The sequence below is a fragment of the Poromitra crassiceps genome (assembly GCF_964638095.1).
Source record: "Poromitra crassiceps genome assembly, chromosome: 7".
NCBI classification, from domain to species: domain Eukaryota; kingdom Metazoa; phylum Chordata; class Actinopteri; order Beryciformes; family Melamphaidae; genus Poromitra; species Poromitra crassiceps.
The window spans coordinates 20,113,275-20,130,158 of record NC_139628.1 but is presented as its reverse complement, the minus strand read 5'-3'; the positions used below and the strand labels follow the sequence as shown (position 1 = coordinate 20,130,158).

At 45.4% G+C, this 16,884-nt stretch overlaps 1 protein-coding gene across 1 annotated transcript in view; it reads right to left on the bottom strand.

Annotated features, from left to right (window-relative positions):
- The window catches only part of LOC310780173 (L-fucose kinase-like), a 40,377-nt gene that overhangs the window by 3,929 nt on the left and 19,564 nt on the right, over positions 1-16,884 (bottom strand). The window contains exons 13-20 of the mRNA XM_083640748.1: positions 15,593-15,948; positions 14,236-14,473; positions 12,013-12,179; positions 11,571-11,798; positions 11,188-11,331; positions 7,662-7,781; positions 7,014-7,201; positions 735-834 (exon numbers count right to left, since the gene is read on the bottom strand). Coding sequence (XP_083496874.1) covers positions 735-834; positions 7,014-7,201; positions 7,662-7,781; positions 11,188-11,331; positions 11,571-11,798; positions 12,013-12,179; positions 14,236-14,473; positions 15,593-15,948 — 1,541 coding nt within the window. The remainder of the gene's footprint in view (positions 1-734; positions 835-7,013; positions 7,202-7,661; positions 7,782-11,187; positions 11,332-11,570; positions 11,799-12,012; positions 12,180-14,235; positions 14,474-15,592; positions 15,949-16,884) is intronic.

Here is a 16,884-nt window from a genome sequence, read left to right as displayed (position 1 = left end):
GGTCATACACACACACACACACACACACACACACACACACACACACACAACACACACACACACACACACACACACACACACACACACACACACACGCTAGCCAACATGGTCATCATAGTGGGGCTAACTAAACTGTCTAAAATCACTAACCTACCAAATACTGTAAATCCATACAACTATAACATTTACACTAAAATAATCTATGCTACAGTATAACAGCACACAATCTAGCTATAACCACTCAACTCAACCACTGATGTTAGGCTCAAGTCAATAGAGTATAACGTAACAGTCTGTAGACCCTTTTCACAGCAACCGTTTAGAGGTGATAAATCAGGAAGTCAACGCAACATCAAGATGGTTGTTTGCTGTGAAAAGGGCCTATGAACTCCTTTCCTTACAGGTGAGGGGCGTTGATGACATATTAGTATAAACTGAAGAGTAGCCTTTGGGCAAACTCAACTGTGAAAGTGGGTTTCAAGTTGAAACTTTCAACCACTAGATGGCAGACTTGCTGCATGAAAATCATAAAGTTTGTAGGACAGTTTCCTCTCAAATGTAGAGATTTTGACCAGAGTCCTTCAGTCCAACACTACTCAAAAAGGCCATGAAGCCATATACATATACATATACATATACATATATATACATATACATTGGTGTAAAGCTGAAACAAAAAATGTGTTTTAGGGTTTAGTTACCCTTTCATCTAGTCTCCTTTAATTGAGTCTTACCGTGTGAACAGGCGCTGGCACATTCCTCACTGTTGGCCACCAGCTGCTGTGCATTCTGGACCATGGAGGGCAGGCGGCTGTACCAGCTACGCACCACATCCTGGAAGATTACATCATCATCATCATCGTCGTCATCGTCGTCACAAAAACCAGCAGCAACAACAACAGTAGTCACACTATAATACAGTATTATAGTGTGACTGTAGTATTATACTGCATATCAAACTGGACCAGAGCTGTGCCTGTTTCTATGATTGTGTCCTGTTTGTAAATTATGTTCTGGTGGTATTCAATTTACCGATAGACAGGGCCACATTTTGTTGCCAGATGAATGGAGTTTGGTGTGGCTGCTATACTAGCCTAGCCGCGATTGTCATACTGGACCACAATGCAAGCGCTCCTCGCCCGCACTTACGTCACGCACCCCCAGCCCTACAGGTCAACATTGGACCCCAGTAGTTCCACAGATCAGTCTTGGACATTTGATTTTCTTGAATCCAGTAGTGTTTTCATTGATTGATTGATTGATTTTATTGGACAATATAAAAAATAGATACACGATATGAGCTCCATGTACAATTTTAAAACTGTCAAAGATAACACAAGAAAGCTAGCATCCTTGTTTCCATTGTGGTCCTTGCTGGACATGGTTTACAAAGATAACTGCCAGCAAATGGCATATGACAAATCATTACATTTTAAAAACACTAAAAACTATACTATGCAATTACACTCTAGCTAGCCTATACAAAAACCATAAAGGGAAAAAAATGTTAGGCAGTAAAAAACCCTCAACCCACCTGACACAACACATCGCAGGCAGCAGCATATAATATAATTTACTCTGACCTAGATAAGAAGAAGATACGAGCGAGGGGAGTCATGTAGATGGTGAAAAAGTAAAGAAAATGAGTGGTGCTGCAGCTGAACAGGAACATGAGGACAGGAGAGACCTGGGAGGAGCGAAGAAGGAGGGCAGAGCCGTCTGAACAGCTCAAAAGTAAGCATGGAAAACTAACGTACAGGACAGAACTGAATGGAAAACTAATGTACAGGACAGGACTGAATGGAAATCAAACGTACAGGACAGGACTGAATGGAAAACTAACGTACAGGACAGGACTGAATGGAAATCAAACGTACAGGACAGGACTGAATGGAAAACTAACGTACAGGACAGGACTGAATGGAAAACTAACGTACAGGACAGGACTGAATGGAAAACAAACGTACAGGACAGGACTGAATGGAAAACAAACGTACAGGACAGGACTGAATGGAATCAAACGTACAGGACAGGACTGAATGGAAAACTAACGTACAGGACAGGACTGAATGGAAAACTAACGTACAGGACAGGACTGAATGGAAAACTAATGTACAGGACAGGACTGAATGGAAAACTAACGTACAGGACAGGACTGAATGGAAATCAAACGTACAGGACAGGACTGAACGGAAAACTAACGTACAGGACAGGACTGAATGGAAAACTAATGTACAGGACAGGACTGAATGGGAATCAAACGTACAGGACAGGACTGAATGGAAAACAAACGTACAGGACAGGACTGAATGGAAAACTAACGTACAGGACAGGACTGAATGGAAATCAAACGTACAGGACAGGACTGAATGGAAAACTAACGTACAGGACAGGACTGAATGGAAAACTAATGTACAGGACAGGACTGAATGGGAATCAAACGTACAGGACAGGACTGAATGGAAAACAAACGTACAGGACAGGACTGAATGGAAAACAAACGTACAGGACAGGACTGAATGGAATCAAACGTACAGGACAGGACTGAATGGAAAACTAACGTACAGGACAGGACTGAATGGAAAACTAACGTACAGGACAGGACTGAATGGAAAACTAATGTACAGGACAGGACTGAATGGAAAACTAATGTACAGGACAGGACTGAATGGAAAACAAACGTACAGGACAGGACTGAATGGAAAACTAACGTACAGGACAGGACTGAATGGAAAACTAACGTACAGGACAGGACTGAATGGAAAACTAACGTACAGGACAGGACTGAATGGAAAACTAACGTACAGGACAGGACTGAATGGAAATCAAACGTACAGGACAGGACTGAATGGAAAACTAACGTACAGGACAGGACTGAATGGAAAACTAACGTACAGGACAGGACTGAATGGAAATCAAACGTACAGGACAGGACTGAATGGAAAACTAACGTACAGGACAGGACTGAATGGAAAACTAACGTACAGGACAGGACTGAATGGAAAACTAATGTACAGGACAGGACTGAATGGGAATCAAACGTACAGGACAGGACTGAATGGAAAACAAACGTACAGGACAGGACTGAATGGAAAACTAACGTACAGGACAGGACTGAATGGAAATCAAACGTACAGGACAGGACTGAATGGAAAACTAACGTACAGGACAGGACTGAATGGAAAACTAATGTACAGGACAGGACTGAATGGAAAACTAATGTACAGGACAGGACTGAATGGAATCAAACGTACAGGACAGGACTGAATGGAAAACTAACGTACAGGACAGGACTGAATGGAAAACTAACGTACAGGACAGGACTGAATGGAAAACTAACGTACAGGACAGGACTGAATGGAAAACTAACGTACAGGACAGGACTGAATGGAAAACTAATGTACAGGACAGGACTGAATGGAAAACTAACGTACAGGACAGGACTGAATGGAAATCAAACGTACAGGACAGGACTGAATGGAAAACTAACGTACAGGACAGGACTGAATGGAAAACTAATGTACAGGACAGGACTGAATGGGAATCAAACGTACAGGACAGGACTGAATGGAAAACAAACGTACAGGACAGGACTGAATGGAAAACTAACGTACAGGACAGGACTGAATGGAAATCAAACGTACAGGACAGGACTGAATGGAAAACTAACGTACAGGACAGGACTGAATGGAAAACTAATGTACAGGACAGGACTGAATGGGAATCAAACGTACAGGACAGGACTGAATGGAAAACAAACGTACAGGACAGGACTGAATGGAAAACAAACGTACAGGACAGGACTGAATGGAATCAAACGTACAGGACAGGACTGAATGGAAAACTAACGTACAGGACAGGACTGAATGGAAAACTAACGTACAGGACAGGACTGAATGGAAAACTAATGTACAGGACAGGACTGAATGGAAAACTAATGTACAGGACAGGACTGAATGGAAAACAAACGTACAGGACAGGACTGAATGGAAAACTAACGTACAGGACAGGACTGAATGGAAAACTAACGTACAGGACAGGACTGAATGGAAAACTAACGTACAGGACAGGACTGAATGGAAAACTAACGTACAGGACAGGACTGAATGGAAATCAAACGTACAGGACAGGACTGAATGGAAAACTAACGTACAGGACAGGACTGAATGGAAAACTAACGTACAGGACAGGACTGAATGGAAATCAAACGTACAGGACAGGACTGAATGGAAAACTAACGTACAGGACAGGACTGAATGGAAAACTAACGTACAGGACAGGACTGAATGGAAAACTAATGTACAGGACAGGACTGAATGGGAATCAAACGTACAGGACAGGACTGAATGGAAAACAAACGTACAGGACAGGACTGAATGGAAAACTAACGTACAGGACAGGACTGAATGGAAATCAAACGTACAGGACAGGACTGAATGGAAAACTAACGTACAGGACAGGACTGAATGGAAAACTAATGTACAGGACAGGACTGAATGGAAAACTAACGTACAGGACAGGACTGAATGGAAAACTAATGTACAGGACAGGACTGAATGGAATCAAACGTACAGGACAGGACTGAATGGAAAACTAACGTACAGGACAGGACTGAATGGAAAACTAACGTACAGGACAGGACTGAATGGAAAACTAATGTACAGGACAGGACTGAATGGAAAACTAATGTACAGGACAGGACTGAATGGAAAACAAACGTACAGGACAGGACTGAATGGAAAACTAACGTACAGGACAGGACTGAATGGAAAACTAACGTACAGGACAGGACTGAATGGAAAACTAACGTACAGGACAGGACTGAATGGAAAACTAACGTACAGGACAGGACTGAATGGAAAACTAACGTACAGGACAGGACTGAATGGAAAACTAATGTACAGGACAGGACTGAATGGAAAACTAACGTACAGGACAGGACTGAATGGAAAACTAATGTACAGGACAGGACTGAATGGAAAACTAACGTACAGGACAGGACTGAATGGAAAACTAACATACAGGACAGGACTGAATGGAAAACTAATGTACAGGACAGGACTGAATGGAAAACTAACGTACAGGACAGGACTGAATGGAAAACTAACATACAGGACAGGACTGAATGGAAAACTAACGTACAGGACAGGACTGAATGGAAAACTAACATACAGGACAGGACTGAATGGAAAACTAATGTACAGGACAGGACTGAATGGAAAACTAACGTACAGGACAGGACTGAATGGAAAACTAACATACAGGACAGGACTGAATGGAAAACTAATGTACAGGACAGGACTGAATGGAAAACTAACGTACAGGACAGGACTGAATGGAAAACTAACGTACAGGACAGGACTGAATGGAAAACTAACGTACAGGACAGGACTGAATGGAAAACTAACATACAGGACAGGACTGAATGGAAAACTAACGTACAGGACAGGACTGAATGGAATCAAATAGGGGTGGGGGAAAAAATCGATTCACCTAAGTATCGCGATTTTTAATGTCACGATTTTTTGGATCGATCTTTTATTCCAGAATCGATAATCGCAAATTAAAAATAATTTTTTTTTTTTTTTTTTTTTTTTTGGGTGCTTGTAGTCAGGCCACTCACTGAACAGCAGGCCAGGCGCCGCCTACTGGTTTACTAGTGGTTTTATTACTTTATTAGTTAGTCTGAAGTAATAATTACACTTCAGGGTTAAAGTGGGTGCATCTCATTGTAAAATTGGACTTCAAACGGCCCAAATCTGGCTTCAAACGGCCCAAATTTCACGCGCGTTGGCCCATATCGGCCTGGCCTGCTTGGTATCTAATGCCCGGCCTGAATTATGATCCCAGTCCGCCCCTGTTTTTAACTATATCGCCCAGCCCTACTCATGATATATAATATACAGTCTCTAGTGTATGATTCAACTTTTCCCATGTTCTAATCTAGTGTAAAAAAGCAAACAAACTGAAAAAATAAAAGAAAAAAATAAACAAAAATCGCAATAAATCGTAATATCGAATCGCAATAATCGTAGAATCGCAATACTTAAGAATCGCAATATAAATCGAATCGGCACCCAAGAATCGTGATAGTATCGAATCGGGAGATAAGTGAATCGCCACAGCCCTAGAATCAAACGTACAGGACAGGACTGAATGGGAATCAAACGTACAGGACAGGACTGAATGGAAAACTAACGTACAGGACAGGACTGAATGGAAAACTAACATACAGGACAGGACTGAATGGGAATCGACCCTACATTCACTGGCTGCAAGAAAGCTGTTGCAGGCTGTGACGCTAAAGCCTTTTGTCGTTGTTGCAACGTACAAATGCAGGCCGAGATCAGATTTGAAAAGCCAAGTCCCAAAAACATCAGGGGAAAAAGAAATGTCTTGCTCCAACGGAAAGGTCCTAAGCACAATGCATGAGCACGTCTGAAAAGGAGCAGGGTGTGGCACACGGGTGGTGTCTGAGGGGCGAAGAGGGACACAATGTAGGGAAACAGTGGATGGATAAATCCAGAAGGAGGAGGTAATGCAACGTTAAAGGATGCCAACTGCCATAAAACACCACAGAAGAAGAAGAAGAATGAAAAGGAGCAGCTAGAGACTTCAGTGAAAACAGCAGATTTCCCTCCAAAAAAGCGATAATGTTGACCCTCTGGTAGGATAATTCAACATTTCCCATATGGCAACACTCCCGCCTAGCCAGAAAATTAGAGACTGTCTCGTGAAGCTAGTAGTACACCTCACCTTAGCTGGCTGTGCATATGGAGAGAGAAAGAAAAAGAGAGGGGAGGAGAGGCCTAAACCTTAGCTTGCTTGCTAACGCAGACAAATTGCTATCTAGCTAATGTCACTGTTTTGGCAGCTGCTTGTTCGCGCTGACGGCTGTTCTCAGACTTACAGCCAATCATATCTTTACACGCAGGACCTCGAACACATCTGGCCGGCCAAACACATGGGGTCCACCGGCGACCTTCAGGTAACAAGCAGACAGTCGGACTAACCTGCAGCAGGTTGCGTGCCAGGCGGGTTTTGCCAGTGTAGACCAGTAGGAGGTGCTGTTCCAGGGAAGCCAGGAAGTGTTCTGGAGGACTGAGATGTTCCACTTCCACCTGCAGGGGGAGCGACGCTTTGGAACGACCCACCTTGATTCCGCCCACCAGACCGCCTACCTGGTCCTGCCAGCCTCCCCCTAGAGGAGAGGAGAAGAGAGGAGGGGAGGAGAGGAGAAGAGGAGATAGAAGGAGAGGTCAGGAGAGAGGAGAGAGGGGAAGAGGAGAGGAGGAGAGTAGAAGAGGAGAGTAGAAGAGGAGAGGAGGAAGTTCAGTCCGACCGGAGAAAGCAGCAGACACAAGTTGAGTTTCCATCCACCTGTTTTTATACAAATGTCCAATTTGCGCATAAAAAACATGAGTGGAAACGCTGCAAAATTCGAAAAAATAATATCACAAAAAAGTTTTCACGCTTGCGGGAGGTGGAAAATTTGTAAGGTCAATAATGGTAAATAAACAGCACAATTCTTAGACCGTAGTGGTGCTTAAAAAGTCGCATAATAGCAGTGGATGGAAATGCACATTATTTTGCATATTTGCCGATTTTCTGACATTTTGGTTAAAATCTGTGATACATTTGAGAGAGAGAGAGAGAGAGACCTGTGGTTAGTATCTGTTCCAGGTGTAGGACGGCGTGGATGAGGGAGTCGGTGTCGTAGGTTTGGCCGGTGCATCTGTAGACGGCAGCCAGCAGCGCCCCCGCCAGGATACTGCTGGTACCTGCAGGCAGACAGGAGATCAATGTTGTATAGCCCTTTTTCCACCTGTACATGTGCTGACCTGGCTTGACTCAGCACAGCAGGGGTTTGCATTTCCATGACAACAGAGCTACCTGCTTGAAGGTGTGTCTTTACAGTAACTGATGAGGCGCTTGTCAAAAAGCAGCAGGCTGTATACCATGATGGTCAAACTGACCTATTTCTACAATTGGTCAATATACTGAAGATAAATATCCTTCCTAAACTACTATATCCCTTTAGCTCCGCCTCTATCACTTTTTTACAGAGCTAAAGAACGTGTGTACAATTTGATCTGCAATAACAGATGCCACAGGCTGTGTTTAACCCAATCTGGGCACCTACGAGGCGGGTCACTGATTGGCTAGAGCACTTTGTTATTTCTGAAAACACGCCCCCCAGCGTTGGAGGTGGAGATGGTCTGCATGGTAGAACGAAATGAAATGTGAGTTTACGTGACCGGCTGGTTTACCAGGCTACTGAGGAAATGACCATTCTAAGACAGGGAGAAGATCCGGGATTATGCTTCTGGGCTAACAATGAGCTACGTAAGACTGGACATTTGTACAATGGTGAGGTTATGATGACATCGAAGGTAATTAAAGCAGCTACGAGCAAGATTTTCGATTGTTATTAAACAGTATAATTATAATATTGATGCATCACATCTTACCTATAATAGTAGCTGAGACCAAAGCCGTGTGAATCTGAGATTGCTCTCTTGATGATTATATAGTCTGTGTCTGTCTTCCGGCGGGCCGGATAGACCAGGAAGTGAAACGAAACGGTTTACGGCAGCTGCCTGCCTTCAACCGTTTCGCTCTGCCTAGCAACAGACCATAAACAAGGAGAACGCCATGCTCGCAACATCCAGGGGCTTGCTACTCTCGCGAACATCTCTCGTTATATTCTAACAGTTTGTTTGGAAGTAATTTTGTTATTTTGTGGTTAAGGCCGAAGTGGCTGCCCCAAACCGTTTCATTTCACTTCCTGATCTGCCCCGGCCGCAGACAGACTAATCATCAAGACAACACTGGCCTCGACTCTTCACTCGAGGTTCAAGCGAGGCTACTCGGCGTTGGTCTCGTCTACTATTAGAGGTAAGATGTGAGGCATCAATATTAAATTTAGACTGTTTAATAACAATCGAAAATCTTGCTCGTAGCTGCTTTAAAGCAACATTTGATATCTCTAACAAACACTTTTTTTTTTATCTTTGCAAGTGAGACGTTTTATGAATGTGACCCAAAGTCAAAAGTGAACTAAACCCCCCGTCTATTCTGGACCAAGCAACTTCTAACTACTTGTATAATAAAGGACACATTTATTTTTTGTACAGCATTTTGGTTGATGGCTCTACTGAGTCTACTAAGTCCTCTGATGGTCGATTGTATGTCTGGAGGGAGGATGTGCAGGAAGAGTGGGGTACTGTCTGCTTCGAGGCCCATAGCCAAACGCTAAATACAAGGTTGCGGTTATTGCAATTTCATTGGCTAATGTGTGGGGTGTCCGGGTAGTGTAGCGGGAGATTCCCTGCCTACCAACACCCAACATGTTTGTCTATTTGTTTTATTAATGTGGAAAAATCTATAAATATATTGTAAAAAAGAAATCATGGCTGTAAAACGGTGGCTAAACATTTAATTTCCTATACGTTTTTCACAATAAAGTACAGACGTACTGAGAGCAGCTGACCACAGCTGGCTTTTGCAAAGGTCTTTCTCTGGTCTCCAGCACAGAATGATCATGTGTGTTGCGAGCGGTTGAGAGACTCATGCTTGTTTGAGGGGGAGAAGGGGGGTCGGCGGCGGTTGGCGAGACATCACCACAGCCCACTTGGAGGCGGACCCGGCGCACTTTGGGCCCGACTCCAGAGAAGTTCTAGCCTAGATGAAACCACCGGGTTACGTGAACTCACATTTTGTTTAGTTCTGCGATTTCGTCTGGAATTCAAGCTGTGCACAGTCATTTCAGTGGGTGTTGAGTACTTGCCTTGACAGACAACTCCTTCAGCCAATCAGCATCGCCAAATCCAGTCCATCAGCTAATTAGCGTCAGATAAAGTCAAATCCAAATCCACTAGGAAGAACGGCAGAAACGTATTTTGGTATTGGGTCTATTGCTGCAATAACTGCACCTATGGCTGTGTAAACTCAACGAACATTGACGTTACTGCTCAAGCCGTAAAGCCATGGGAGCAGCCATTACTGCTTTGTATGCGGTGTCGCTGATTGGCCGATTATGATGTCAACTACGAGGCAGGTCCCTGATTGGCCCGTGCACTTTGAAATTTCTGAAAACACCCGCCCAGGGCTGGAGGCCAGACAGTCCCGCAGAATGAAACAAATGTGAGTTCACGTGACCGGATGGTTTACCAGGCCAGAGAAGGTCACGTGACCGGATGGTTTACCAGTAGGGGTGGGACAAAATATCCGATAAGCGATATTTCCACTTGCGATACGTTATCGATACACTGGCACCAAGTATCGATATGTTTATTTAAAAAAAAAAAATAAAAAAAAAAATAATAATTAATAAACAGGCTAAAATATTATGCTGTGTGTGGTAGTTCAAACATAGTTTCAAGTTGACGTTTATTTATGTTTGTAGTTGAAACAAAAACATAAATACTGTAGGCTACATGAATAGAAATGTTTGATCATTAATATCTACTTTTAGAAATTATATAGGTACCGTAGGTAGGTTATATAGGTTTTCTTGTTTTAATAATAATAATAAAAAGACTTAATGTGTAACTTTTCCTCCGTGGTATCGAAAATGGTATGAGTGAGTGAGTGAACTCTGAGAGAGTTCATGTCAATTCTGCTAATAAATACATAATACCTGCTTCTTGCCTTTTAGGGGTATTTTTTTCTCTTCAGTTACACAGGTATCGTGATGTATCGTCTTCCAATATATCGATTATCGCAGTATCGCTGTATCGTGATAATATCGTTATCGAGGGCCAAGTATCGTGACGATATCGTATCGTGAGCTACTCAGCGATTCCCACCCCTATTTACCAGGCCAGAGAAGGTCAGATGACCAGATGGTTTACCAGGCCAGAGGTCACATGACCAGATGGCTTACCAGGCCAGAGAAGGTCAGATGACCGGATGGTTTACCAGGCCAGAGAAGGTCACATGACCAGATGGTTTACCAGGCCAGAGAAGGTTAGCCTGGGTGAACCCAGCCTCCACGTGACCTGCTCTCAGACCTGTTCTCAGTCACCTAGTGACTGGGAACTCTGAGAGCAGATCACGTGGGGGCTGGGTTTACCTAGGCTAAGAGAAGGTGACTTGGCACAGTTAAACTGCTAATGGAAATGCAAATCAGCATGGCTCAGCTTGGCCTAAAGTACGAATGGAAAAAGGGCAGTAGGCTCTCACCCAGTCCAGATCCCGTGGGCAATATTGACCAGCTGTGGAGCTCCACCCCTCCTCCCCACCGCTGCATCAGCTGATCCCCCAGAGCATGCTGGGAGGAGAGAGACACAAGACCACTGCACACACACACTGCCTTCAGTAGGGCCCCTGCAAAACACAAACACACCACAACAAACACACACGCACGCACATGCACACACACTTCAGTAGGGGAATTAAAACTCATTTAAAGCCATATCACTGATCTTGTCCTGTGCCATAGTAACCTCTGGTCCTTCCCATAGTACCCTGCTCATCCCACAGTAACCATGGTGACCTTTTTGTCCATCCCCTAATATCCTATCTATCCCATAATAACTCGCCCATCGCATAGTAAACCTGGTTACCAGGGGCATGTGGTTGACAGTGGTCCTTCAGGTCATCCAGGCTTTCACACACCGTCTCCATGGAAACCCCACTGTCCCGCCCTCCAGTGTGGCTGACCAATAGGAGGCGGGGCACTCTGATGCGACGGGCCCTGGCACCAATAGGACGCTTCCCATCCACCTTCACTGCAACGTTGGTCACTGAGCCTCCAAGCTCAAAGGCGATGGGTGGAGTGTCGCTCCAGCCGCCTCAACACAAACAATGCAACTTTTTAGACCAAATGATGGAACTGATTCAATGAATCGATGGCACTTTTTGGTCACTTTTAAAAGGATAACAGCCAAACTTTCCTCCTTCGTTACAGATTATTAATAGATAGTCTTGTCCATGCATTGTGTGATTGGCTGAGAGACATTCTGCTGTTTAACTTTGAAAGTGCCGGCCGTTTTGTGGTCGACTCACCTGCCAGGTCCAGTCTGGCCGGACACTCCACTTCATGCCACTCCTCTAGAGGCGGGATTTCACCTTGGCCAATGGATATGAACCTCTGTGATGACATCACGGCCTGCCGCAGCAGCACCTGGCCGGCACCCTCGTAGTGCCGCGCCGCCCGAACCAGCAGGTCCGGCCTGCAGGGGGCAGAGCAGCGTGTCAGTAAAGTACTTGTCTGACTCAATGGAAGGAGGCTGCACGCTTCCAGCGGCGGAGAGTCTGAATCACATGTCATACAGCGTGCATCCGTTATTCGCAGCCTGCCCACGAGGTCCGTGGTTGGTCAATTCAAATGTCTGTCACGCACGCCTCTTTTTCTGGTCTTCAGGGGCGGGCGTTAACCACTTTTCAGAGTTGTGTTGCAGACGTAGATGTATCTACGGCTGGCTACTGCGAGACTATGCAGGTATAAGCTCTGCCACTGGTGCCCGCCAATTTAGTAGGGAATTCCCGCCACTTACGTTTTCGCTATCTGTGTAACAGAGAGTAGGTTGAGCCAGACTCTCCAGCTCTGGTACAGCTCTAAACAGAGAGTAGGTTGAGCCAGACTCTCCAGCTCTGGTACAGCTCTAAACAGAGAGTAGGTTGAGCCAGACTCTCCAGCTCTGGTACAGCTCTAAACAGAGAGTAGGTTGAGCCGGACTCTCCAGCTCTGGTACAGCTCTAAACAGAGAGTAGGTTGAGCCAGGCTCTCCAGCTCTGGTACAGCTCTAAACAGAGAGTAGGTTGAGCCGGACTCTCCAGCTCTGGTACAGCTCTAAACAGAGAGTAGGTTGAGCCACACTCTCCAGCTCTGGTACAGCTCTAAACAGAGAGTAGGTTGAGCCAGACTCTCCAGCTCTGGTACAGCTCTAAACAGAGAGTAGGTTGAGCCGGACTCTCTGAGAGTCTGGTCAAACGAGATGCCTTTACCGATGGATGGCTTTACCGATTATTAACACACGTGGTATCATTATAATCTCTGTAATATGAGCATTACATTACGTCATTTAGCAGACGCTTTTGTCCAAAGCGACTTACAATATCACAATTTGTCAACAGTACAGAAAACCACTATCCAACACAATCAATGACAGCTAAGATATTTTGATAGACTAGCACCATGTCAGAAGTAGTTTGAGAAGGAATAAGTAACATGTAGCATTAGTTTTTTAGTTTTAATTAAAAGATGTTAGTTCAAGAAGGGCCCAGGTGTAGCCTGAAAAGGTGAGTTTTTAGTCTCCGCCAAAAGATTGGCAGTGATTCGGCCGTTCTGACCGAAGGGGGGAGCTCATTCCACCATTGAGGGGCCAGGGAGGAGAAGAGTCGCGATCGGGACGGGCAACTTTTTAGCCCACGTAGCGGTGGAGGAGCGAGGCGATCTGGACGGGTGGAGGAGCGGAGGGAGCGATGCGAAGTTTGGAACTTGACCATGGACTGCAGATACGTAGGGGCTGACATGTGGACTGCCCTGTAGGCCAGTACCAGTGTCTTGAATTTGATGCGAGCCGAGATGGGAAGCCAGTAAAGGCCACAGAAGAGGGGAGTGACATGAGAGAATTTTGGTTGGTTGGTTGAACACCAAACACATGGGCAGTGTTTACGTTCTCTCTGTTTTCCTCACGGAGATCTCCCATTTCCTCCTCTGGCAAAAGGCACCGTTGTGACGCGCTTTACGTCACAATGGAGCTGCGGAAGTTCTGCTCGAGACACAGAATCTGCTCTGAGGGCAGCTGTTATTGTTTTTTTTTGTTTTTTTAAAGTATGCGCACATCCACGGAGAATCACATTGAGAGCCTTAACAAACCTTAATGACTTGCAGCTGGTGGGGGCAGAGTTTATGCAGGAGGATTTTTCTCTGTGAGGTAAACAGAGAGAGAAGGTAAACACTGCCCATGTGCTGATATTACCGAGAATATATATCATACAAAGTGGGCTGATTATCGGTAAAGCCATCCTTTAAGTCTCTCAAGCCAGACTGTCTTATCTACATTCTTCGAATGCTTCACGCCCACAGAACCTGGTCAAAGGAAGTTGGGGGGAAAACAGTCCAGGAAGTTTGAACGCAGGTGATTGGAGAAATTATGAATGCTCCTATTTCTCCAATCACCTGCCTTTAGGCGGGACATCCGCCTATCATCGCTCATGATTTTCCCTGAGTTTTGCTCAGGGAACACACAGAAAAACAATCCCTCTAGCCCCGCCCCCTCTCACCTGTTCAGCCAATGAGCTCTCTGCGCGGCGAGGGCATGAACGCCGCCCCTCAGGTCCCCGTCCTCCAGCAGGGCGTAGGCGGAGCTCCAGGCCTGGTTAGCGGCCGGCCCGCTCCTCAGCCCTCCCTCCCCCCCCGCCATGCACACCAACACATCAGCGATACAGGACAGACAGCGAGAGGCCACGCCCAGCTCTGCCCCTGGCCCCGCCCCCGCCGCCACGCTCGTACCCGCTGCGACTGGAGAGACACAGTTTGGGAGGTTGATTGATTAGAAAAGAAGGTGTACTTTGTACCCTAAAGTCATGTTTTAAGATGTATATAAAATATTCTACTTTGAATAATAATTTGTGTCTGACGGTTCCCCCCCCCCCCCCCAAAAAAGGACAAATGATCTTCTTAAAATCCTTCAAATGACTTGCCCTCCTTCTGCCTCATTACAATTTCTAAAGCAACCAATCAGGGTTATCTAGAACATAACTAGCCAATCACATCACACAAACAAGAGCTTTAACTGCTGAATACTGGACAGGGATTGGCCCCAGTACTCGTGATGCCACTAATCATGCTGATTGAAAATGGCCTTTTCAGTGAGCTCAGAGAAACGTTCCATGTTCAGCAGACGATCGTGGAAACAGCTTCTAGTGTCGAACTCTGCACAGTGAAGCTCAGACATCCAACTGAAGGAACAAGAAGATAAACTGATTTTTGACTTTAGGGGGTCTTTCCATGACCTTACTTACAGTATATACAATACGCAGTGGTTCTCAACTCTTTTCATATCAAGGACCCCCATTTGATAAGATTTTGTCTCTCAGACCCCAAATCTTAGAATATTTTATTGTTGGAGATGATTTTCTCCAGAATTCCACCCTGTAAGGACATATTGTAGGTCGAGATAACAGTTAAACTACGATCAAAATAATCATTCTTGTACATTCTCTAAGTCGGCAAAATTCTCGTAAATGAAGTAATGCTGAAGTTTAACAATTGATACATTTCCTGTGGACCACAGGAACCCCCTCAAGGACGGCTGGTGGTCCCCAGAGCGTGTTGAGAAATACTGGTATATACGATACTCCACTATACTACATTTTGCTATATCAAAACTGTAAACCATTTCAAAAGCCAAGCAGTTTGCCGCACCTCACTCAACCCAATTCCTCAGTAGCCTATGTACATTGAAAACCACCATCCGACCACCCGAACTATCGTGGACGACGTGCATCATCAAATGAGTGAGTAAGCTAACCAAATTGCCTCTGGCGACGGTCAAAATGCCAAACTGTCCACAAAGCGATGGGTGACGTCATGGTAGCTACGTCCATTATTTTTATACAATCAATGACAGCGACTCACTGCAGTCCAGTGTTTCCAGCAGCGCCCCCTGCTGGCCGCCCAGCACAGCGGCCCTGAAGCAGGGCAGCAGGCAAACGTCTGAGCGGCTCCTCAGGACGTCCTCCACCCTCCTCCTGCCCGCCAGCAGCATTAGCTCCTCCCTCCAGCGGAGCTCCGCCTCCTGGTGGCTGAGTGACAGCACCTCCCTCAGAGACAGCCTCCATGCCTCCCTCCACATCCGCAGGGAGCCACCGGCCCCCAGCAGCCAGCCCACGCCCGCCTCCACGCCCACAGCGCCCCCTCTGGGGTGGAGGACCGGGAAGAGACGAGCCTCCAGGAGGGAGCGCTGCTCTCCTCTTACCCACAGTTCCTCTGGCCTGAGAGGAGAAGAAGAGGAAATTTACACTCACCAGCCACCAGCCTTTATTAGGTATTGTAGTTGTAGTAGAGCAGTTATTCCCAACCTGTGGGCCTTGAAGGTATTGCAAGTGAACCGCCAAATGATTTGCAAAATATTACGATTTTTGCGGATTTTATTATTATTATTATGAGAATGCATTTCTCCATTATCGAATGATAATGGAGAAATGTAATGGAAATGAAAAATGAAAATGTAATGAAAAATAATTTATCATATTTATTGGTTAATTAGCCTGCAGACAGCCGGTCACTTTTAGTTTCTGATTCCTGTGTGGGGCTGATGGACAGCTCCTCTTATCGTTACATGGCCTTTATATTGGCCTCTGTACTGTTTACAGTGGGATGTGTGTTTACAGCGGGATGTGTGTTTACAGTGGGATGTGTGTTTACAGCGGGATGTGTGTTTACAGTGGGATGTGTGTTTACAGCGGGATGTGTGTTTACAGCGGGATGTGTGTGTACAGTGGGATGTGTGTTTACAGTGGGATGTGTGTTTACAGCGGGATGTGTGTTTACAGTGGGATGTGTGTTTACAGCGGGATGTGTGTTTACAGTGGGATGTGTGTTTACAGCGGGATGTGTGTTTACAGCGGGATGTGTGTGTACAGTGGGATGTGTGTTTACAGTGGGATGTGTGTTTACAGCGGGATGTGTGTTTACAGCGGGATGTGTGTTTACAGTGGGATGTGTGTGTACAGTGGGATGTGTGTTTACAGTGGGATGTGTGTTTACAGTGGGATGTGTGTTTACAGTGGGATGTGTGTTTACAGTGGGATGTGTGTTTACAGTGGGATGTGTGTTTACAGCGGGATGTGTGTTTACAGTGGGATGTGTGTTTACAGTGGGATGTGTGTTTACAGTGGGATGTGTGTTTACAGTGGGATGTGTGTACA